This window comes from Colobus angolensis, unplaced genomic scaffold (genome assembly GCF_000951035.1).
Source record: "Colobus angolensis palliatus isolate OR3802 unplaced genomic scaffold, Cang.pa_1.0 Scaffold75, whole genome shotgun sequence".
NCBI lineage: Eukaryota > Metazoa > Chordata > Mammalia > Primates > Cercopithecidae > Colobus > Colobus angolensis.
The window spans coordinates 4,727,858-4,750,960 of NW_012121265.1; the positions used below are offsets into that span (position 1 = coordinate 4,727,858).

Here is a 23,103-nt window from a genome sequence, read left to right on the forward strand (position 1 = left end):
TCTGGGGAAACAGAAACCTTTTGAAATTTCATGAGTATTTATAGTTAAAGCAAAATGGTTCCATAATCCAGTGGGGTCTGTAAAATATATAAATAGAGTTTAGCATCTCTTTTCTTTTTCATTCATTCATTCTTTTTTAAAAAAAATTGGCCTGTATAAATTAGGATTTGTTGAACATCCCATCAGTACACAAGGCTAGCCTTGAACATAAAAAGTTTCTATGTTTTTTTTTTTAAAAAAAAACCTTTTGATTTTTCTACATTGCTTTCCACTGTTCCACTCATTAGTTGAAAAGTAAATTGAGCCACTGGTATCTACTGGGGGCTCAATTTCTAGACAGTAGCAATTTGGGGATTTTCCCCAAACTGGTTATGTCTTTCTCACCATAAGAGTACCTCCACTGCTTGCATTTCTTCCTGTTTTAATCCCACTTTCAATGAAGTGTGTATTTGAAATAAATGGCTCATGAGTTAATCACATCTTTATATATCCTAAGATGTATTACGAAGGCTTCCATAACACTTGCATATAGTAAGCCACTCATTTCTATAATTTTTCTTCCAATAAACTCTATCTTTGTAATACAGAAATTAACCTTCTGGGTTATTTTTGTTCAAGATCTTCAGTTTGATTTGCCCTTTGGTTGATCTGTTTTTCCCATCGCTGAACTGGTTCCCATAATCACACACCTTTGCTTTTCATTTCCACAGATCAAGGGATCAACATTTACCGAAAACCACCCATCTACAAACAGCATGGTAAAACCCGCTTTCCTCTGCGTAGCTTTTAAATAGTAAAGTCAGCTGAACTTCTCCTTGCTGTCCTCTGAAAGGCTTTTCCTGCTGCTGCTTTTGAGAGTAAAACTGGTGCATCCAGCATATTATGCCTTTCTGGTCTACTAAGATGTAAATATTGTGAAATTAATTTTCCTGGATGGAGAGCACTTAGCTTGATTAGAAAGCTTCTAACTTGTTTCTGAGCCCATCAAACCATGTGTCATTCCATTCCTAGAGAGGGGGAAGTACTGGTCACACAGTAACTCACAAATATCCTAGCAAGACTTTTTTATATTTTGCCATCAAATATAGTCACCCTTTAAAATAATTTTCATGAGACTAATTTAAACTAGTGAAAAATCAGCCACCTAGAAAAACTAATTTGACTGAGCCTGCATCAACTTGGCTGTCCAGGTCTCTGGTTTCTTATTGGGTATGAAGATGTCTGCACAGTGGAGTGGACAGGATACAAGCTAACACAGAGGTCGAGGCCCTGGTCCCACTTTCTCCCTGAATGGCTCTGTGACGTCGTTTCTCTGTGCTTCAGTTTTCTCTTCTGTAAAAACCAGTTAGTTAGATCAGTTTGTCTCTGAACTTCCTGCAAACTAAGAATCACTAACGTGTGTGTATAATTCAGTTTTCCTTTTTTTAACTCAGGAACTCACATGACTTTATGTAACTCACATTTTCCTCCACCGTTACTAAGTCTCTATAGATATATTGACCATAAATCTTTGTGAAAAGATATCCAAAGCTGGTCTTCAGGTGATTTCAAAAAATTCTACACAAATTGTGCCTGGAAATTTGAAGACTGCCTTTAGAATCCAGCTGACATTCATGAGTCCTTAAGAGTTAGGATAACATGAGGCCAGGTGCAGTGGCTCACACCTGTAATCCCAGCACTGGGGGAAGCCGAGGCGAGTGGATCATTTGAGGTCAGGAGTTCAAGACCAGCCTCACCAACATAGTGAAACCCTGTCTCCTCTATTAAAAATACAAAAAAAATTAGTTGGGCATGGTGGCACAAACCTGTAATCTCAGTCACTTGGGAGGCTGAGGCAGGAGAATCACTTGAATTCAGGAGGCAGCGATTGCAGTGAGCTGAGATCACACTACTGCACTCCAGTCTGGGTGACAGAATGAGACTCTGTCACCCCCCCCACCCCCCAAAAGACAGAAAGAAAGAAAAGAAGGAAGAATTAGGATGATGTGAAAATCAAATAACATTGAAAATGCACAAGGAAAAAAATTTTAGGCCAGAATCAGGAAGACAAAGAGAAATGTATGTATCATAATGGTTCTAGAGCTTTGATTTTTTTCTCTTTTTTTTTTTTTTTGAGGTTTTAAACCATACGCTTGCTTTTTAAGTTTGTTAACATTGTTTTTGTTTTTGTTTTTTATGGTTTAATGTCTTTCCACACACTCATTAACATGTGAATGTTTAACTACTGACTTCACCAATTCTAATGCGTAAGTACTGTTTGAAGTCATCCTTTTGTTGTTAATTTAAGAATAAAATTATCAGAGTTTGATTTGTCAATTTAGAGACTTTGAAAAATCCTATCTTTAGGTCCTCCTCTCTGAACAAAAATAATCAAATAATTAAAATTTAAGGAGATTGGATAATGTTAGATTATTTGTTTGGAAGGAATTAGTTGACTTCTTTTCATAATATTTACTTTGACTGAAGTCTCTCAGTCTGTTGTAATTAATTAAAAATAGCCCAGCCAGAGCAGCGCTTTCCAAGGGATGTTTTTGCAAAACAGCCATTCCATGCCAAAGAAATAGTTGTTATGCCCGAAACTGGTGTCTGTGCCCTGATACATTTGAGAAGGGCTAGATTTAATTAAAGTCACATTTGTTCTTCATAATGCAGAACTTCTGAGAACTTCTTATATGCTAACATGTTTTGTCCATCTTTAAGAAGGAGATTTTGTATGTAGTGTTTTCCAAGCTAAAATGTTTTTCTCATGAGGTTAGAGATTCAGAGAAATACTGTTTAATGCCTGGCCAAGACTTTACCTTCTAAATTGGGCACAGTGGCCTGCACCCATAGTCTCAGCTACTTGGGAGGCTGAAGTGAGAGACCTACTTGGGTGCAGGAGTTAGAATCCAGCCTGCACAACATAGCAAGACCCTGTCTCCAAGGAAGGGAAAAATGTCTACCCCTTTGTATTGGGTGACCTTGGTTGAGTTATTTAAGCAAATTGAGACCCAGAAGGTTACTCAAAAAATGGAGGACTTAGAGCTGAAGATTCGAAAGGTTATTTCCAGATTTTAAATATGTAAGTCCAGAAGAAAAAAGTTATTTAAGGCATTATAAATACATTTTGAAATATTTAGTGACATCCCTGGCCAATTTGCAAAATTAGCCAGAATCAGGGACTGTCCATTTAACCTGGTTTGTTTTGCTCCATCTCTGTAGGTTAGATTTGGGGCTCTAAGCTGTGACTCCTCCTCTAAGCATAGCCATTAAGAACTTTGTGAAGTAATACTGCTGTTAGTTTGGCTTTTGTTGTTTTAAAGTTGGATGCCTCACTTGTATGCACAGACCTTTGAACAAAACAGTGAGTGGGAATGGCAAACATAAGTTTCAATGCCAAATTCCTGCAAGCTGAAAGTGGATTTTCCAATTTCCATTTCTCCTAGGACTCAAGGACACATGTATTTAGTATATAAGGATTAGAATGAAGTGGACCAGATCGAGTGTGGTGGCCCACGCCTGTAATCCCAGCACTTTGGGAGGCCATGGTGGGCAGATCACCTGAGGTCAGGAGTTCGAGACCAGTCTGGCCAGGAGAAACCCTGTCTCTACCAAAAATGCAAAAATTAGCTAGGCATGGTGATGCATGCCTTTAATCCCAGCTACTTGGGAGGCTGAGGCAGGAGAATCCCTTGAACCCGGGAGACGGAGGTTGCAGTGAGCCAAGATTGCATCACTGCACTCCAGCCTGGGCAACAGAGTGAGACTCTGTCTCAAATAATAATAATAATAAATAATAGTAAAAGAATGAACTGGACCAATATATTTGTGGCTTCTTGCCCAAAGATGCAAAGCCAGCCAACCCTCTAATGATTAACAACTGCAGTCAAGTGACAGCATCATGCTTTCAACTTAGCTCTTTAATTTTAGATTACTAATTACTCTAGGAGAGTGTTGTCCACTGGAACTTTCTCTGAGGATGGAAATGTTCTATATCTGCACTGGCCAGGACAATAGGCACTAATCACATGTGACTACTGAGCAATTGAAATATGGCTAGTGAAACTGAGGAGCAGAATTTTAATTGTATTAATTTTTTTTTGTTTAAATAGCCTCATCTAGCTCGTGCTGGGCAGCGCTCTAGAATAGGGCTTTTCAGACGTAGAACACATATGTAGGATGAAGCTTTGCTTCTGACGTAAAGTAAGGAAAATGAGTTGACTTGTCAATAGGTACCTCTGAGTGACTGGGCCATGGATAATGGTAATAAACAGAACTTTCTAGAACTGAAACTTTTGCCAGAGAACAAGAAAACTATATAAGTGGGGTTGTACCACCGTTGTCTTACAGACCAATAGCTAAGCACCCCCTGATTCCCATCTAGATGCAGCTGCCTTGGCAGCCCAGAGCAAGTCCTCAGAAGAGATCATCAAGTTTTCCAAGTTCCCAGCAGCCCAGGCACCAGACCCCAGCGAGACACCAAAGATTGAGACAGACCACTGGCCTGGTCCCCCCTCATTTGCTGCCGTAGGTATGCAACTGTCATGGCTAAGTCAAAGGGACAAACTGCTAGGAGAGCTCAAGATGAGATGCTTAAAAACATGCAAGAAAATGTATCCTATCGTGAAGATTTTTAAGAAAAGTATGACCAAGAGGTAGCATAGTGAAAAGAGCTAACATGGTATTAACTTGTTGTACAAAACGCTTAAAAGTTACAAAAGCACATCCACCAGAGTCTTGTTCTAACCAAACCCACTGGGATCCAGAACTGGTCTAAAACCAATGGTTTGCATGGACTCTCAGAGTTAATACTGCAAAATCAGTAACTCTGATTTTGAATATAGTTGAGCCAAAGCCTTATAGCAAGAACATTGTTCTATATAATTAGAGTCTAGTGGGTGAATTTACCAAATGTTTGTAGAAGCATGACTTCTTTCAGTTAAATTTGTTTTAGACTATTTCTGGGTTGTAGTTATAATTCTTAACAACCAATCTTAACACTGAAGCACTTACATTTTTCTTGTGAGATCACGTTCTCCATCATGAAAAAGGGCTATTGCAGAGTAGTGGGTGTTCTGAAATATTACTTCTGTGAAGTTACGTGATTTTACATCTACCATTTTCATGAATTCTGTGCTAAAATGTCATATTTCAGCTGTTTCATTCTTTGCTTCATGCTTTCCAATTATGTCTGTGTCTTTACTATATTGTCAGTAGTGAACCCACTTGGCCTAAAAAGAAGTATTAGCAAACCCAGAAGCTAATACTGAAAATTTAGCGAGTCAGCTTTACAAGGATATGATCTTATCACACTTCTGTTGACAACCTAAAAGGCCTTCAATTTTCCAAAATGTCCTAATCTTCATTGTGCTATTTTTAATCAAGATATTTTTGGAATATCTTTCACAAGTAATACAAGTGGATTTTAAATCAATTGATAGTTATAGAAAGAGTTTAAGGAAAATCTACCTCCTAAGTTCGTTATTCACAAGTGTTCTGTACATTATGTTAATGAAATTTATCCAGTCCTTGCAAACTTGTGCCTATTGATTTTCATTAGTGTAAATGAAAGAGAGAAACTTCACATTGACATTTATAATTGTAAGGACTAAGAACCAGTCATCAGCTTTCCTATGCCAGCCCATGCCCTTCAGGAAGTTCTTGAGGCCTTGAGGTTGCTAGTTTAGTAAATTGCTTACTAGGACATTAAAGCAGCTACATTTTGGAAAGAGGAAGAATTAAGTTTTTGTTATTGAATTTATTATCGCTAAGTAGTTTAAAGCTCTTTTGGATTCCAAAAGGAGGAAAATTTCAGGTCCATTAATCAAAATGCTGAAAACTAGGACTATTAGTTAAAGTTTATTTTGATTAGATTAGCAAACTTTCCTGTTTCCTCCCACAGCCAGATTAATCCAAGCAATTTAGGAAAAACAATAATTATCTTAACCTCCCAACTATTCAGACAGATTCCTCCTTTCCTTTCCCTGTCTCCCCTTTTCCAGAAAGCTAAAAAATTGCACACAATTTACTATATTGTTCCAAAGTAAAATTATACCTGTATTAATGCTGTTTATTTACCTATTAATATAAAACTCTTTTGTGACCATTTTTCAAAGGATGAGAAAAAACATTAGAGACCCATTTCTTGAAAGAAATAGTAAAAGTATGCTTTTTTATTGAATTTACTAAGAGTAGAAGACAGAGTAATAGTATTACGTAATTCTAAATATTCAGAAAAAGAGAAAACTACAAGATTTGAACACATGTCACAAAACAATGACTATGTTACCTATCTGTTGGCATGTAGATAAATTTGCATTTCTTTCTATTGAAAATTGAGGCTGGGCGTGGTGGCTCACGCCTGTAATCCCAGCATTTTGGGAGGCCAAGGCAGGAGGATTAGTTGAGCCCTGGATTTTGAGATCAGCCTGGGCAATATAGTGAGACCATGTCTCTAAAAAAATATTTAAAAATCAGTAGGGTGTGGTAGCATACACCTGTGGTTGCAGCTACCCAGATGGATGAGGTGGGAGGATTGCTTGAGCCTGGAGATGGAGGCTGCGTACTCCAGCCTGGGCAACAAAGTGAAACCTTGTCTCTAAAAAGAAAGGAAAAAGCAAATTGACTTCAAAGACATCAAAATAACAACTGGAGATGCCCTTCCTATTTACTAAAGTGATCTCTGACCAGTGGACTTAGACTAAGTTGCAATGGCAAACCCAGTTCTAATTGAGCAGGGAGGCCTAAATTCAGGCCTTCCTTGCATTACACATTGACCTGGCTTGTCACACAGGACCATTTTCTTGAGAAACCAGTCAGTAGTACTGAATTGGTGGCAGGCATTTTTTTTTTCTTCTGTTGTTTACTTAAAAGTGTTAAAGTCTACTGCCGACCTTGCCAGCTTAACAAATTGAACACAGATGGACTAGCCCGTTAAGATTCCCTTGTCTTGGGACTGATGTGAGAAGTTGTCTTTGCTGTGGAATTAGGACCTGACATGAGACGCAGATCTAGTGGCAGAGAGGAAGATGACGAGGAATTTCTGAGACGCCGACAGCTTCAAGAAGAGCAATTAATGAAGGTTTGTCCTTAAACTACCTTGCTGCTGTCTTCAATTCTAGTTGCATAAGATCTATATTTTTTGAATGACTACTACGTATAAACCCCCTAGATAAGCAAGAGGTGGTCGCATTCTTCAAGGGGCTTGAAGTCTGGCAGGCAAAGCAAGACAGGTATCTGTTAATGGTAAATGGAATATGGCAGAATACGTGCTGGGCTCTAGAGGCTTTGATGCTGGAGGTCAGAGGGTCGTGGAAGGTTTAAGTTTTTGTGGGAAGGAAAGTGAGACCGCATGGGGGCGTGTGTGCAGTGCGTGTGTTGAAAGGCTGCTGGAGGGCCAGGTAGAGCAAGCTGGTATCCACCCAGGTAGCGCCACACCTTCCTTCCCTCATGCAGTTCTGCTGAAGGAGTGATTGTGGGATTGAACATTTCTCCAAGTCTTTTCCCAGGATATGGGCCAGGAGAAAAGGAATGAAAGGAACTGCCACCATGAAGGTGTCCTCTTCATACCCTCCTTCCTGTAGCAACAGCCTGCAGCAGTCCAGGAGGACAGTCAGTTATAAACTCTCCCACCAATCAAGAGGCTGCTGAATCCTTTGACATGATGTTTTCTAAGCATATAGGAAAGGCACGTGATACTAGTCAGAGGTCACAAAGTTGCATTTATAGTATGATCTCAGTTTTATATGTGTGTATACAAAAATACTAGATAGATATCAATCAAAAGATAGTGTTATTTCTGAGTGACATACTATGGGTTACTCTTCTTTTCTTCTAGATTTCCAAAGATCTTCCAAAGATCTTTTCCAAAATCTGTAAAATTAGCATATATTACCTTTATTTCTTGTTTTTAAACAAATCAAGGCAATTTCTTTTCCAAGCATACCATCCCTAGTCTTCCCTTCCCACATCAAAAATCCACACGCACTCACACATGCCTTCTGAGGTCTCCTGGCTCTTTGGGGAAAGCAGAGGAAGGAAAACATTCTTCTAACATAGAGCCTGACTTAGGGAAATGGAGCTTTGAAACTGAAAGGGCTAAGAAGGTTTAGGGTCCCAAAGTTGACCTACCTCTTCAGGAACTACCAGGCTCTGGGGCCACATGCATTGAGGCCCTCCAGCATTAGGAACTTCTTGTGGGATCTGCTACAAACAAACTCTAGCTCCATGAAAGTAATTGGAGTCTTTGCTTTCTTTTTTTTTTCTTTCTTTCTTTTTTCTTTTTTCTGTGAATAGCTTAACTCAGGCCTGGGACAGTTGATATTGAAAGAAGAGATGGAGAAAGAGAGCCGGGAAAGGTCGTCTCTGTTAGCCAGTCGCTATGATTCGCCCATCAACTCAGGTGAGCAGCAAAGCCCCCAACCTTCCCTGATTTGAGAGTCAGCCACTGCCTGTAAGGAACCTGCCTTTGACTGTTCACTTATGGTGGAACCTACAGAGTATTCCCCGGGAAAGGGAGTGTGGGAAACCCATTCCATGTCAACTGAGCTCATAAGCATGTCATGGGTCTTCCATAAATGTGTGAGTTTCCTTTCTTCTGGAAATGGGTGAGCCCTTGGAGGTTCTCAAAATCCGTGAAGGCCAATCCCGATATACTAGATTTGTCTTCTAGAACACTCATCTCCAAGAGAAGCAGCAAGAGGAAATCCTCTAAAAAACATGATGCTTTTTCTTTTCTTTTTTTTTTTTAAGATAACATGAATAAGACATTTTCTAAGCATTATGATTTTACATTAATATATTCAATAGAGGCCGGGTGCGGTGGCTCACGCCTGTAATCCCAGCACTTTGGGAGGCCAAGGCGGGTGGATCATGTGAGGTCAGGAGTTTGAGACCAGCCTGGCCAACTGGCGAAACCCTGTCTATACTGAAAATACAGACATTAGCCAGGCGTGGTGCCCTGTCTATACTGAAAATACAGACATTAGCCAGGCGTGGTGGTGGGCTCCTGTAATCCCAACTACTCAGGAGGCTGAAGCAGGAGAATTGCTTGAACCTGGGAGGCAGAGGTTGCAGTGAGCTGAGATCACACCATTGTTATCCAGCCTGGGCAACAAGAGTGAAACTCCATCTCAAAAAAAAGAAAAAAAAAAAAACTTCAATACAAGAACTGAAGATGAACAGTGTTTTTGATAGTTTTGAAGAAGATGACTTATATACTGGGCTGAAATAGTCTATCAGTGTATTTTCCCCTGTATCTATTTATCATAAGCCAATTTGCTCTTAACCCACAAGATTTCTTCTCTCATATTCTGAGCTAGAGCATAATTTTCTCCTCTAAGACTTCCTTTAAAAATGCATTTAGTGGAGAGACCGAGGTGGGCAGATCACCAGATCAGGAGATTGAGACCATCCTGGCTAACATGGTGAAACCCCGTCTCTACTAAAACATACAAAAAAATCAGCCAGGTGTGGCAGGTGCCTCTAGTCCCAGCTACTTGGGAGGCTGAGTCAGGAGAATGGCGTGAACCCAGAAGGTGGAGCTTGCAGTGAGCTGAGATCGCGCCACTGCACTCCAACCTGAGTGAGAGTTAGACTTCGTCTCAAAAAAAAAAAAAAATTGCATTTAATGTTCACTCCATGTAAGCACTTTTGCTAAACATTTTATTTAATGTTCACAACATGCCAATGAAGTAGATGTGGTTATTATTAGCAACTGCAGCATTTTCATCTCTAGTTTAGAAATCAGGAGACGGGTATAGAAATTGAGTTAACATACCCAATGTCATACTGCCAATGACTAGCAAGACTAGGATTTAGAAGTCCACATATTATAACCCCGGAGCCCACACCCTTACCTGGAATTCCTGCTACCCTTCATCAATGCCTCACTGACATTGATCTTGGATTCAGTGGTTTACAGATCTTTAGAGCTCCTTCTAATTCTGAGATTCTGCTCTATAAGAATGTATAACATTATACCTACATAGATGAAGAAATGAAGACTTCAGAGGCTGGGCGCGGTGGCTCACGCCTGTAATCCCAGCACTTTGGGAGGCTGAGGTGGGCGGATCATGAGGTCAGGAGATCGAGACCATTCCGATCTAAAAAAAAAATTAGCCGGCCATGGTGGCGGGCGCCTGTAGTCCCAGCTGCTGGGGAGGCTGAGGCAGGAGAATGTTGTGAACCTGGGAGGTGGAGCTTGCAGTGAGCCAAGATCGTGCCACTGCACTCTAGCCTGGGTGACAGAGCAAGACTCCATCTAAGGAAAAAAAAGAAATGTAGACTTCAGAAAGATTAAACACCATGTCCAGAGATACAGAGGTATTAAGTTGCAGAACCAGAATTCAAGCCCAGGGCTGCTCCCTCTCAAGCCCAGCAGCCTATGAGGCTTCCATGCCATCGACAGATACCCTGTATCAGGCCTCCCAGGAGTCCAACTGTAGATGGCTGGTAGATCTTGATAACATACAGCGTTGGCTTCCAGTTCAGTTACTGCCACCTTATCAACTGGGGCATGGGCTAATGTATTCAGATATCCCTGATTTACATCGTTGCTCAGCTGTTTAGAAGCTTAATAACTTTTGGCAGGATATTTTTCTCAGCCCCTATTTCTCCTTCTGTAATGTGGAACTAATAATAATAGTGTTATTAGGGTTGTATTGAAGATTCAAAGAAATAAAGCATGCTGAACACTTAGCTCCATACCAGAGCTGTAGGAAGCACAGCTAGCTTCAGCCCCTACTCAACTGCGTGGACTTCTTTCCCTTCCCTCCTCAGTCATATCACTGTCCACCCACCCCTTGCAAATATGGTAGCATTTTTTTGAACATTTGAGCCATGAATGTTTTTGGTATTTCTATCCTGTGAGGTAGAAGATACTGCCAATTTCATTAAAGGATTGGACCTTCTGATTTCCTAACAATTGGTTTTTTATTTTTATCTTACTCAGCTTCATATATTCCATCATCTAAAACCGCATCTCTCCCTGGCTATGGAAGAAATGGGCTTCACCGGGTAAGATTTCTCCCCGATTCATTGTTTCTGCCTTTACTCCCACCTCGGCCCTGGTTGAAGTATTGACACATTGCCTGAAAACGTCTGACTCTTGATGTCAGTGTTGGAACGTAATGAAAATTTTAACCTCCCTGGTCGTCTGGTAAATTAATTTGAGCTACGGGCAAAATAAAATATTTCTATTGAGAGAAGGAGAACCTAACTTTAGATAAAAGAATGACTTATGTATGCTTATGGGAAAACTAGGTTGCAATGAAACAAAAAGTAATTACTTGAGCCATTATCTCTGCTGTAAAAAGATATAAGAATGTGTGTGATAACCAACCTAACCATAGAACAAATACAATTATGTAACTATGTAGGGAAATGCATTTTTATTTATCAACAAGAGATCCCTGCTTACCCAGAGCCTTCTGAGCAGTGGCATTAGTACACTACTGTAAAAGACAGAGATGGCATAGCAGTAGAAGAATCATAGGGAAAAAAATAATGAAGGTCCCAGCATTTAGCTTGGGAAGAATTCCTAGGATTTTGTAAACCCTTTCTTCCTTTTCACCTGACTCCAAAACAATCGCTATGGAGATTTCCTAACAATTGTGTTTCCTCATTTCAGCCTGTTTCTACCGACTTCGCCCAGTATAACAGCTATGGGGATGTCAGCGGGGGAGTGCGAGGTGAGGCTCCCATGGCCAGGCTGAGCAAGGCCACGTCTTTCCTCGAGGCTGAGGTTCATCAGAGTCAAATATACTGGCTGTGTTCATGCTGTACTGCAACCTTAGAGTAGGAGCACATCTGTCTTCTGTGAGCTAATAGGGCAATTATTTCCATAATTTCAAAGAATGTCTAATGAAATCAAACTGTAAGAAGTGAGTTTGTGAGAATTTCTTCATTGCTCATGCTATGTGCTGAGCACTCTATCAGATACCTAGAGGCCAGGCACGGTGGCTCACGCCTGCAATCCCAACACTTTGGGAGGCTGAGGCAGAAGGATTACTTGAAGCCAGGAGTTCTAGACTAGCTTGGGCAACAAAGTGAGGCCTGTCTCTACTAACAACAACAACAACAACAAAATGATAATAATTAGCTGGTGGCACATGCCTGTAGTAGTCCCAGCTACTTGGGAGGCTGAGGCAGGAGGATTGCTTAAGCCCAGGAGTTCAAGGCTGCAGTGAGCTATGTTCGTGCCACTGCACTCCAGCCTGGGTAACAGAGGCAGACTGTCTCTTAAAAAAAAAAAAAAAAGTAACTGGACATACAACAGTAAGTGAGACATGGCCCCTGCCCTCAAAATGCATATGGCAGAAGGAAAGAAGTTCTGTGTGATGAACATTGTGATCAGAGATGTAGAGAAAAGGAAGCAGTAAGTGCCTTTAGGTTGTCAGCAAAAGCTTCCAGGGGAAAAGGATGTTTTAACTGTTAACTAACACTGGAGCAGGCATTTCTTGGCTTCAGGGAGGCTGAAGGGATAACACGTGCAGAGTCTGGGAGCAGAAAAAGAACATGGTTTATAGGGAGAATATGTTGGGAATTTCAATATAATACAGTCTATGAATGGTGCCTTGTTTTCCCATGGTCTTTCCCTTATGATATTTTCTTTTCCTTTCCTTTTCAGATTACCAGGTATGGAACACTTTGTCTTTCTTGAATTGGCCACACCAGCAGAACAACCACATTCCAACCCAGACGGCTGGTTCCAAGGCAACAATTTCTGTTGAGAAGATGCTTGTTGTGGTTGATCTGTCTAGTCATTACTCTATAGTCGTGAAGAGCAGGCATGCCTGGTGCCTGGGTCAAGCTGTCCCTGCAGGCCTTGGGGACACCGCATGAACCAGGCCAGGTGTAGGGGGTCTCTCTTGCTTTGGAGAGTCCTCTCTGGGGTGGAAGTGGACCCTTGGAAGGGTCTGCTCATATACAGTTTTTCTTCTTTTAATTATAATCTCTCAGTACTTTAGGCCACCCTTTTCCTGCGTGTTCTCAAATGAAAAGACACTTATGTCTTAGCCAATAAGAGAGAGCAGTTTGCCCTCATGACATTTCTTTCTCACTAGAACCTAAATCTTGTAAAATAAAATAAAACAAAACAAAAAACAAAACAAGAAAAAAAACAAGAAATGTGATGGAGAATAACAAAAGAGGAAAAATGCAGAGAAAATCAAGATTAAAGATAAGAAAATAACAATAATAGACTTGGGCATCTTTTAAAGGTACTATATACTTTCCTTCATGGAGCCTAATTCAGGAATTTGTCCATAGCCATTAAGCCAAGATCTCTCCCCAACTTGATTGCAAAAGAACTGTATTTCTGTTCTTATACAGCAAGGATCTCATTTTGAAAAATACATGGTCATTTAGATGACACAAATAAAATAGTGATTAGGATCGGAGACCCAAGAGGGAGTTGGGAGACCAAGAGAGCTCCCTTCAGTTCCCTAGACTATTTCATGCGTCACTTGGAACTGGCATTTCTGTTGCAGACGCTCCCAGATGGCCATATGCCTGCGATGAGAATGGACCGAGGAGTGTCTATGCCCAACATGTTGGAACCAAAGGCAAGTGCAGCTCTTCTTTTTCCTCTCATATGGGAATGACGTAACCCTAAACAGATTTGATGTTCTATCTTTTCATCATTCTCAAAGCGTTATAGGCTGGTGTGTTCAGGTGAGCCATGTTATGAATATGCACCTTGCCATTCTGCTGTTTTGCCCACATCAGTTCAGCAGGTTTAACCCTTACTGGGTGTGATACTGTGTGTTTACCGTGAGGCGCCAGTCCCTCTCTCCCTATGACCGAGGTATTTCCTTGGCCTCTGCCATGTGCATTACAGAGCATATCCAGTGCTGAGTGGAGTGGCTGCAGACTACTCCATGTAGGGTGACCAACATGTCCAAGTTTGCCAGAACTTTCCCTGTTTCATCATTGAAAGCCGTGCATTTCAAGAACCTCAGTCCTGGGTACACTGGGATGCTTGGCCACCCTAGCTCCAGAGTACCCTGTACCTTCAGAGTTATCCAAGGGCTCATGCTCCCTGGTGACCATAACCAGAGCTTATTTCAATATGGCAGTTGCCAGAGGACTGCTTCTGGGCCTGCCTGGCCCCATGGATTCATAAGCTAGTCATGGAACAAGATTGTTAACCCCAGCACAAGGGCATCCTGCCCTATAATAGCATCGTGTAAAAGGTAACACGTTGACTGGGCACAGTGTCTCATGCCTGTAATCCCAGCACTTTGGAAGGCCAAGGCGGGTAGATTGCTTGAGTTCAGGAATTCAAGACCAGCCTGAGCAACATGGCAAAATCCCATCTCTACTAAAACTAAAAAAAATTGCTGGGCATGATGGCATGTGCCTATAGTCCCAGCTACTCGGGAGGCTAAGGTAGGAGGATCACCTGGGCTTGATAGGTCGAGGCTGCAGTGAGCTGTGATCACACCACTGCATCCAGCCTGGGCAGCAGAGCAAGACCCTGTTTCAAAATAAAATAAAATAAAAATAAAAATAAAAACACATGTGCCTGTAATTTCCATTATCTTCTAATGTTTACCTTCATCCCAATACATAATAAGTTAGTGTTCTGCCACTCAACAAAGCCCCCTAAGGCTCAGTGCTACCTGAGACGCTGGTGGAGAGTTGAGAATATCTAAGATTCTGTCCCTGTCCCCTGGAAACTGGAGCTTCCACTGGCCTTGCAGAAGGAAGACCCATCACTCGGATTCTGTCAAGACAGTCTCTTGGAAGCTCTATCTTGGGAGTACTAGATTTTAGGTGGATTCTGCTTGTTAATAAAATGGACTGTGGTGTTCTAGAAGAGGTGTTTTCTTTCTTCTCAGATATTTCCATATGAAATGCTCATGGTGACCAACAGAGGGCGAAACAAAATCCTAAGAGAGGTGGACAGAACCAGGCTGGAGGTAAAACAAAACAGAAAAATCCAGTCCCAACTGCAGATCCCTATGCACTCCCACCAACTCTCCCCTAAGCAGTGTTTGATTTCTTCAGTGAAAACAAAAAGATCAAAAAGATCACCCTCATGTCATAGTTAGAACTAAGAAATAACTTTGGAGAAAAAAAAAAAAATCCAGGTTTTCACTTAGATCAGCATAAAAATGCCTAGTAATATCCAGAAGAACGACCAAGAGGTGGGCACAGTGGCTCATGCCCTTAGCCCCAACACTTTGGGAGGCTGAGGTGGGCAGATCACTTGAGGTCAGGGGTTCGAGACCAGCCTGGCCAACATGGTGAAACCCTGTCTCTACTAAAAATACAAAAATTAGTGGGGCATGGTGGCAGGCGCCTGTAATCCCAGCTACTTGGGAGACTGAGGCAGGAGAATTGCTTGAATCCAGGAGGTGGAGGTTGCAGTGAGCCGAGATCACACCATTGTACTCCAGCTTGGGCAACAGAGCCCGACTCCATCTCAAAAAAAAGAAAGAAAGAAAAAGAGAAAAAGAATGACCCAGGAGACACAGAATGATTTCAGTCATTTTCTTTGAAACTTGATGTTGCCATAATTATAGCTGGTGATTCAAAATGGGAGTCTCTATTTCTCTTGAGATAGTCTCAGATCCTTATCTTCCCCTGAGCTGGGGTTGAGTTTATGGGAGGCTGTGGGAGTGACAAAGGCTCTCAGGAGAGAGATTTATACTGATTTGTACTGAACAAGTTTCCTTCTTGGCTGTTTCCACATTCCTTGTAGGGTTATCTGGGTACACATAGCCAAGATCTCCTTAGACATGGAAGACTAATCTTTATATTACAGTTTTCCATCCCAATGATTTTAATTAAGAAAAACCCTGGCTGCCAGTCTCAAAAAGAATGATTACTTTTTCCTGACAAAAGGCAGTACCTTGGTATAGAGATACAGAGAATAAAGGCTCCAGGATCTTGGGGGAGCTTTTCTCAGGGAGAATGACAGATGGAAGTCTTCTCAGTAGAACAGACATCCACCTTACCTCCTATTCCTCAGCCAGGAGGAAGCCCCGGGGCTCCCCAGGAACCACGCTGGAGGTCATTTTCTTTGGCTTTCTATTGTGTTAGTCCATTTTCCCTGCATCTTCTCAACGTTCTAAGGACCTGGAGTGGAGTTGTCTCCAGTGTAATAAATCACCTCTCTGTGTCCCATCACCAGTCAGTGTTATTATTATAATCCCCATTAACACTCTGCCAGCTGTTTTATCTGATGGGAAGGGCTCCTCACCTGGCCCAACCAGGTAAGGAATACTGATGTCACAAGCATTAAAGATCGGCTCCTCTCCCGTTCTCCTGCCTTGTTCTTCAGAATGACTCTGTATAAACTGTAGAGCAATGCTCAAGGCCATTTGTGTGGCCGTCAGGACTGACAGCTGCTCTTTGTTTCCTCTTCCCAGCGCCACTTAGCCCCTGAAGTATTTCGGGAAATCTTTGGAATGTCCATACAGGAGTTTGACAAGTTACCTCTTTGGAGACGCAACGACATGAAGAAAAAAGCAAAACTCTTCTAAGTCCCACTCATGAATGGCAATTAGAGAAAGGACTGACAGTGGCGGTGCCCCATAGGATGTCATACTGAGGCCCAAACTTGATTGGAGGATTTGCAAACTACCATCGCTCAGCAATGCCAAAAAGAGAAAGTCTAGTTAGAACACCCAGAAGTCAAATGTTGGGCCAGCCAACAGTAACACTTGCCAAGAAGCATGGCGTAGAAATTTCTATGTTCCGAAACACAGAGTAGTGTCCACGTGTGACCTTTTCACATTACCTTATGTATACAACAGGAGCTGCATTGTTTTCTTCTTCTTCTTCTTTTTTTTTTTCTTTACCTGTTGTCCAACAACAGTGCTGACTGTCCGGATAAGAGCCAGCAAGTGTCCTTAGGATGCCACATGGGAGAAATCGGTTGTCATAATTTCAAAGTATAAATATATTTATTATGTAGTGCTGTGGCTAAGAAGGAAGAGTGAGGGGTCTGTCCATGGGGCGGCAGTGACTTCACACCTGCCTTTCTTGACTGGCTTCATGTCACTCACCTGCCCCTGGCAGGAATGGAACTCCGTCAGGGAACAGGGCAGCTCTGTTTGAATGGGGTGAATAATAGCAAAATTAATTCTTACCAAGCTCCTTGTTCTCTACTGTTCACGGGGACCTGGTTGGCAAATGACTTAGCTATTAGTATATTTAAAAACTGTTGAAAAGCAAAAGAGAAGGAACAGAAATGAAAGGGAACCTTCCCTTAACTCTTTCTGCTTCCCATAGCAGGCCTGGTTCCTGCTCCCCACCTAGGACAGGAGCTGTCTGGAGCTCCACCTTTGCAAAGAAAGGAAAAACACAAATTGCCTCCAGATTGGCCCAGTGGCATGTCATTAGGTGATTTTGCCTAGGGGCCATATTGCTCATGGCCAAAAAAACAAAACAAAACAAAAACCAGTCCCATGTCCTACTGACTCTAGTTCTTCCGGTCGGTCATTATTCTCTGCTGTCTCTCTGGCATCCTGTGAATCAGATCAAGCCCATGCTGTTGTTGGTTTGTAAGGTTTCTTTCAATAATAATAGGCTAAGGAAAGACATGTTTTTCTCTTTTAAATCTCTACAACTCTGAAGTAGACTCCTTCAAACGGATTTAATTTGGCCTTTTCAGCTTTCTTCTTGCCCGGTTCTGTGGACTTCATGGGTGTGTGCACGCGTGTTGGTTTCACTCACCCAGAGCAATTTTGGGAGTGTGCTTGTGCTTTCTAATTTCCGCTTGAATGTCCCACTGTGTTGCAGTTTCTAAAGACATTTTCACTGAATGTGTATGACTCAAAGAGCGAGGCTAAACTGCGCCCCCAACATCACTTCCTTCGTGGAAAGGTGTTGGCGCCGATGTAGCTCATGGCAGGATCAGACTGAGAACCACAAAGGAAGGATGAGGCGGGATGTGGAGGTCAGAGCATCTCACGAGAGTCCCCCAGAGTCTGCAACACTAGATTCGAATTTGTGCCTAGGGTATCCCCAACACGTGCATGCACGTGAAACCACATCATGATTCCCAACATGAGTTAGATGAGGGAGAGTTTGTGTAACTCCACACCCAGGAGGGTAAGCCACTTTATTATCGTGCTTTGGGGCTGTGCTTAAGAATTTAAGCTCTGTTTTTAAAGCCAAAGAAGAAAGTATTTGAATTTACCTTCATATGCCACTAAGAACAGAAGCTCTGAAGTACTTCCTGCTGGCACCAAGTATTAGGATTACAAGCTGTCTCTCTGACACCAGTGGTCAAAAAGCAAGTAGAATAGTTTCTGAGTCTGTGTTGCAGCCTCCGACACGTGGCTCACTGCTGTCATTTGGGGGCTGGAATGAACAATCACTGTTTTATAGCATCCTCCTGTGCTCTTACCTAAGGAATCTAAATTTGTCCTAGCCTTTCATTGCTATGCACTGAATGAGGACTATTCTCGTGTGTATGTGTGTGTGTGTGTTGGACCTACTAACATATTTAGCAAACGGCTCTGACAGGGTGGCCACGAGCAGATGAGACCAGCTCTGTCTTGGTTGGAAGCCACATTGCAGTTTGCAGTTTAGCCTTTGGTGTCTCAGTGGCCTCTTGCTTATTCCATGCTTTTTCTGTCCCATCCTCTCTCTGTGCCCTCCTGCTCTGGCAGCCTTGGCACAATGCCTGGGTGTCCTCGTCCTTGCTTTACTCTGGAAAGTGTGGGGATGGAGAGGATGGTGCATTTCCAATGTTTCCTTACCTGTCAGTAACAATGGTGGCCACATGGGTCCCAGCACTTGGCTGGTGGAGAGATTTTTTTCATTATGGAGCTAATAAAGGGTCCGCATGTTTTACATTGATTAATGAATTATCACCCAGACATGTGCAGATCTAATGTCAATATAAGAAAAATCAAGGCATTGGGAGGTACATGGGCATAATCAAGTAGTTTTGCTAAAATTCCTCTTCCTTGGTCTACATAAAGAAGACATGGGTCTGTCATAGAATGGGGACATTAGACTGAAAACTGGGACAACCCCCTTCCTTATTTTATAAAGACTAGGAGTTAAGGGGCCTGCCTAAGATTGCAATGATAAAGAATTGAACCCTAAATCAGCTCCCACTAATGAAACCCTACTTTCCTTGTATCTTTTAAACTCAGTTCTGCATCCAACTTGAGAAGAAAAAACGTTTCTTTCCATATCAAGTCCAATATGAGTTCATTTAAACTGCACCTTGCAGAAATGCATTGCCAGAAAGCATCAGTAGCCTCCTGTCTGCAAGCAGAGTAATGCTCTGCTCTGGGGAGGGGTCATTGGAAACCATAATGCAGAGTGGGCCCCCTACTCCATTTCCCAGCAGAAGGCTCCAGCTGGAGGGATGGGTCGTGGGGCAGCCTGGTTCCTGCTAACTGCCAGATCGAATGTGTGGGCTAGAATGCCTGTCCATTTGGTTAAACTGGGCTCAGTATGCTTGTCCTCAAAATGTCCATCCAGGTCACAGCACACAAGATGGGTATTGGTCTGCTTTCACCCCACCCTGTACTACACATGAAAATTTCAGTTATTAACACACTCAAACTAATGGAGCTTGTTCACCCTAGGAAGGGGATTATATATAGGGCAGGCTTCCCTGGTGCCTATGTAAAGGGCTACATTTTGGAACATATCACTTCCTTGGGACTCTTAAGTGCATACTGATGGCATGAAGTAAAAGGGGCCTCTATGATGATAGGAAAATCAGTTCTTTTAAAATTTCTTCAAGAAAGTCCAGGCTATCACATAGTCTTTCTGTGTGACTTATTAGGCGATAGGAAGAGCATTGGGAAACTTGCACAGCTAGCTATGCATCTACATTTTGGTTTGGGGTTAGTTATGAAATGTTCTTAATATGACGTCTCCAATAACTTCACATAAACTGCCTGTTCTCTGAAACCTCAAAGAGATAAACTAGAGTTAATGAGTTGTTTCTTTTTTTTTTTAATGGGGGTAGTTTTCTATCTATCATGGGCTCTAGTATCTACTCCACTACCCAATTCTGTCCTCTCCAAGCTGAGTTTCCTCTTCTGAGGCAGAGGCTGGAGCAGTTCTTTTTCAGTTCTCATCCTCTCCATCCCAGTCCAGTATATCGATCAACTCTAACTCGGAGGTGTCTAGCTGGTAATGTGTCTAAAACTTTCACTGGATTTCTTTAGGCATTGAAGCAAACATTTTTTTCTAAGAATTGCTTCTCAGATGATGATATCAAATGTATATGCTTTTGCAAGTTTGAAAAATTCAAATTAACCCCTTTTGACTAGGTAGGTCTTTCTAAAAACCATTTAAAGCTAACTGGGTCTTAGCATCCTCCTGTGTATGGAAGGGACAGGTGACCTCTCCAGGTTGGGTGCTCACAGAACCCTTTTCCTGACTCTCATGGAAGATGGTGGAAGGAAAATGGACTGTCTCATCAATACTCCTGTGTCCTCTGAAGCAATCTCAGTTTTTATTAACCACCTCTTCTGTGTTTCTGGTAGCTATTTAATCTGTATTTAATCTGTACTTCTTATGCCAGCCTCGATTTTATTTGATTTTTAAAATTAGTCTCTTCTAACCAATGAAGTGTTTGTCAGTATGCCCCAAAGCTTGCTCTTTTGTGCTCCCTTTTGAATAACTTTCTATCCAGAAAAAGAGATTATTTGGGACTTGAGATTTGCAGTGATACCAACTTATAGCAATGATGTACTTTAAGGGAACTACCCACTATGTTGTGATAGGAGAAAGAGAAACCTTCACTTTGGTATTTTTTTAAATCGCTGTTTATTTTTCCGTTTGCTGCCCAGGAAGCAGTGGGAGGTGGTGACAGATACGCTTTGCATATGGATCGTTATGTTTTTTATTTGGGCAAGTTTAATCATGGAAAACTCAAAAAGAAAGGGGGAAATGGTCAGTTTAAGCCAAAAGAAACTTTCTAAACAATGTATATGTACACAGCAAAATTAAACAAATCCAACAATTTCTGAAGCTTAGTGTAATTGAGTGGTGGTTGTTACTCAATAAAATTATTCCCAAAAGTGTTTCTCCTAAGAGTGAAGTTCCCGTGAGTCACTTCCTGAACCCATTGACCAAAGGTGGACAGAGACAATCCTGTAGACCTTGACATTCAGAAACATGTGAGCTGCTTACTGATCATATATGTATATGTTTCTTTACAGCAGAGGAAACCATTGTCCACAAAACTGATGTTATTTTGGGGTTTTATGTACAGACTTGTCCAAGGATGTGTGTGGTTACTATGAGTTGCTGATGACTCTGCATTGAAGCTCTCTGAGTTCTTTCATTTTAAGTTGGGTTTATGGAATTATTTCAATTGTTGGAAGGCGTATGGTTCTTCCTGCCCTCCCTCCCCTTTTGGAAATAGGAAAGCAAATGTTTAGAAGAATTCCTTTTGAAAAGCTGTGTCGTGTTCCCTGTGAAACTGAGCTGGTGTGTGTCGGCGCGCTAAGTGCCACGTACTTGTGTGCAGAGGAGGTGGCGGCCCTGCCAGCCCCGCGCTGCTGTGTCTGTGATCCCGACCTGCTCCCCACTCCTGTTGCCAGCAGCACTCACTGCACTCCTTTGTCATATACTCTGCATCACTGTCATACTCACAACTTCATGAATAAAGTTGTGTGCTTTATTCGTAGACGCCTCCATCCCTGTGCTTCATTTCTTGTTCCCTGGCTCCCTTTGAAGGTCTGTCTCGTTTTAAAAAGCACCAATGCAACTTCCAATAACCAAAACAAAATCAGAATGAACCCAAGGCTGTGGGAATGCATTTTTATCATGCAGGTGGAAAAACGCAACAAATAACAAGATATTCCAGGACTGTATGTCCAATAACCCAGACCATATTGACCAAGCTGTCCAAAGGAAACAAATGTTTTGTAGAGCCGTTACACTGTGCTGTGTCGCGGGTGTTTGATTTGGTTTGTGACACAGCAGGGATAGTCCCATCATTTTGACAAAACTGGGGATTTGAGGAGGTCTGAAGCTTCTGAGCCACTATGAGTGTGGGCCACTTTTTAGTAAGAAGCTAGAATGCAGTAGGAGAAAAGCATCCTTCCAATTTTGGGCATCCCCTGCATGATCAAACTTTACATGAAGAAATTGTAGATGTTAACTTCCTCGTTATCGTCACTGCCAAGATTTTAGGCTTGCCAGAAAATACAAGGATCTTTGTCCAAGATGGCCCACTCCAACCATAGCCTTCCTTCTGCTCTGTGTCTGCTGAGCCTGCCCAGGACCCAATCACACTGGCATTCACATGACCCTCCCCTGGAAGCGGGATACAGGTTGTTTTCAAGACAGTGGGCATGTTTAGTTCACCACCATGGAAAACAGGCCAGGAGACCTCAGCTCAAGGTCTGTGTTCTACTCACCTCTGCCTCCACCCATGGGAAAGCATCCCTGCTGTGGTCCATAATTACCGTAGCTAGGGGTCATCTCCAGTCCTTATGAACTCTCTGTGGGATTTGGCTCTGGTGGCCACCTCTCCCGTGGAAGGTGACTCCTTTTCACTTCAGTTGCTAGACTTGAGTCAGCGAATCTCACGCCGCCTTTGCTGGGAGTGGAAGGATCTCGCCTCACCCACTGCTCAGCTGCCTCTCCCCCGGTACCCTGCCTTCAGAGCTTGCCAAACCACTGCAAGTTCCCAGGACATACCATGCTCGCTCCCTCCCAGGCAGCTTTATCAAAGGCAATTCTTCTTTACAATGCCCAACTCTTCAAGGAGGCGGCGGAGCAGAGAGGACCTGGCCCCAGGGAAAGGAAGTAATGATCAATGTTGACTCTTTAAAAACAGCTACCCATCAGCTCTCTGGAGTTACCCATGTGAATTTCCCATGGGCTCCATTTGTTCCAAATTAAAGACAAGCCCAAGTTCACACCCTTTCTATGAGCCTGTCTTAATGGGCCAGCCCAACCTGTATGTGATTCTTTGCATGCCTCTAGTCCAACCTCAAGCTCGGTACTTAGCAAATGTTGTACTGCTAGCTGCATGGGTTTCTGCTCTTCAGTTGAACTGTAGTGAGATCTCTGTGCTGAGCGCCAGGCACCCTAGCTTGGCATAACTATGTTGCTCATGAGAGCCTTTCAAAGTAGACAATTTTAGCTCCACTATATAGATAGGAAACCAAAGCTCAGAGT

General features: G+C 42.3%; 1 protein-coding gene across 6 annotated transcripts in view; it reads left to right on the forward strand.

The window, feature by feature from the left end:
* ABLIM1 (actin binding LIM protein 1) overlaps positions 1-21,601 on the forward strand; it is a 264,926-nt gene extending 243,325 nt beyond the window's left edge. For 4 of the 6 annotated variants that reach the window (XM_011927832.1, XM_011927833.1, XM_011927830.1 and 1 more), the window contains 10 exons: positions 711-758; positions 4,370-4,510; positions 6,969-7,060; positions 8,275-8,380; positions 10,931-10,995; positions 11,609-11,669; positions 12,608-12,615; positions 13,470-13,544; positions 14,823-14,903; positions 16,359-21,601. In XM_011927832.1, the coding sequence (XP_011783222.1) occupies positions 711-758; positions 4,370-4,510; positions 6,969-7,060; positions 8,275-8,380; positions 10,931-10,995; positions 11,609-11,669; positions 12,608-12,615; positions 13,470-13,544; positions 14,823-14,903; positions 16,359-16,472 (791 nt within the window). In that variant the 3' untranslated portion in view covers positions 16,473-21,601. Of the gene's footprint in view, positions 1-710; positions 759-4,363; positions 4,511-6,968; positions 7,061-8,274; positions 8,381-10,930; positions 10,996-11,608; positions 11,670-12,607; positions 12,616-13,469; positions 13,545-14,822; positions 14,904-16,358 lie in introns of all 6 variants that reach the window. The other 2 variants (XM_011927831.1, XM_011927835.1) reach the window with 2 other exon arrangements.
* Positions 21,602-23,103: the final 1,502 nt, after the last annotated feature.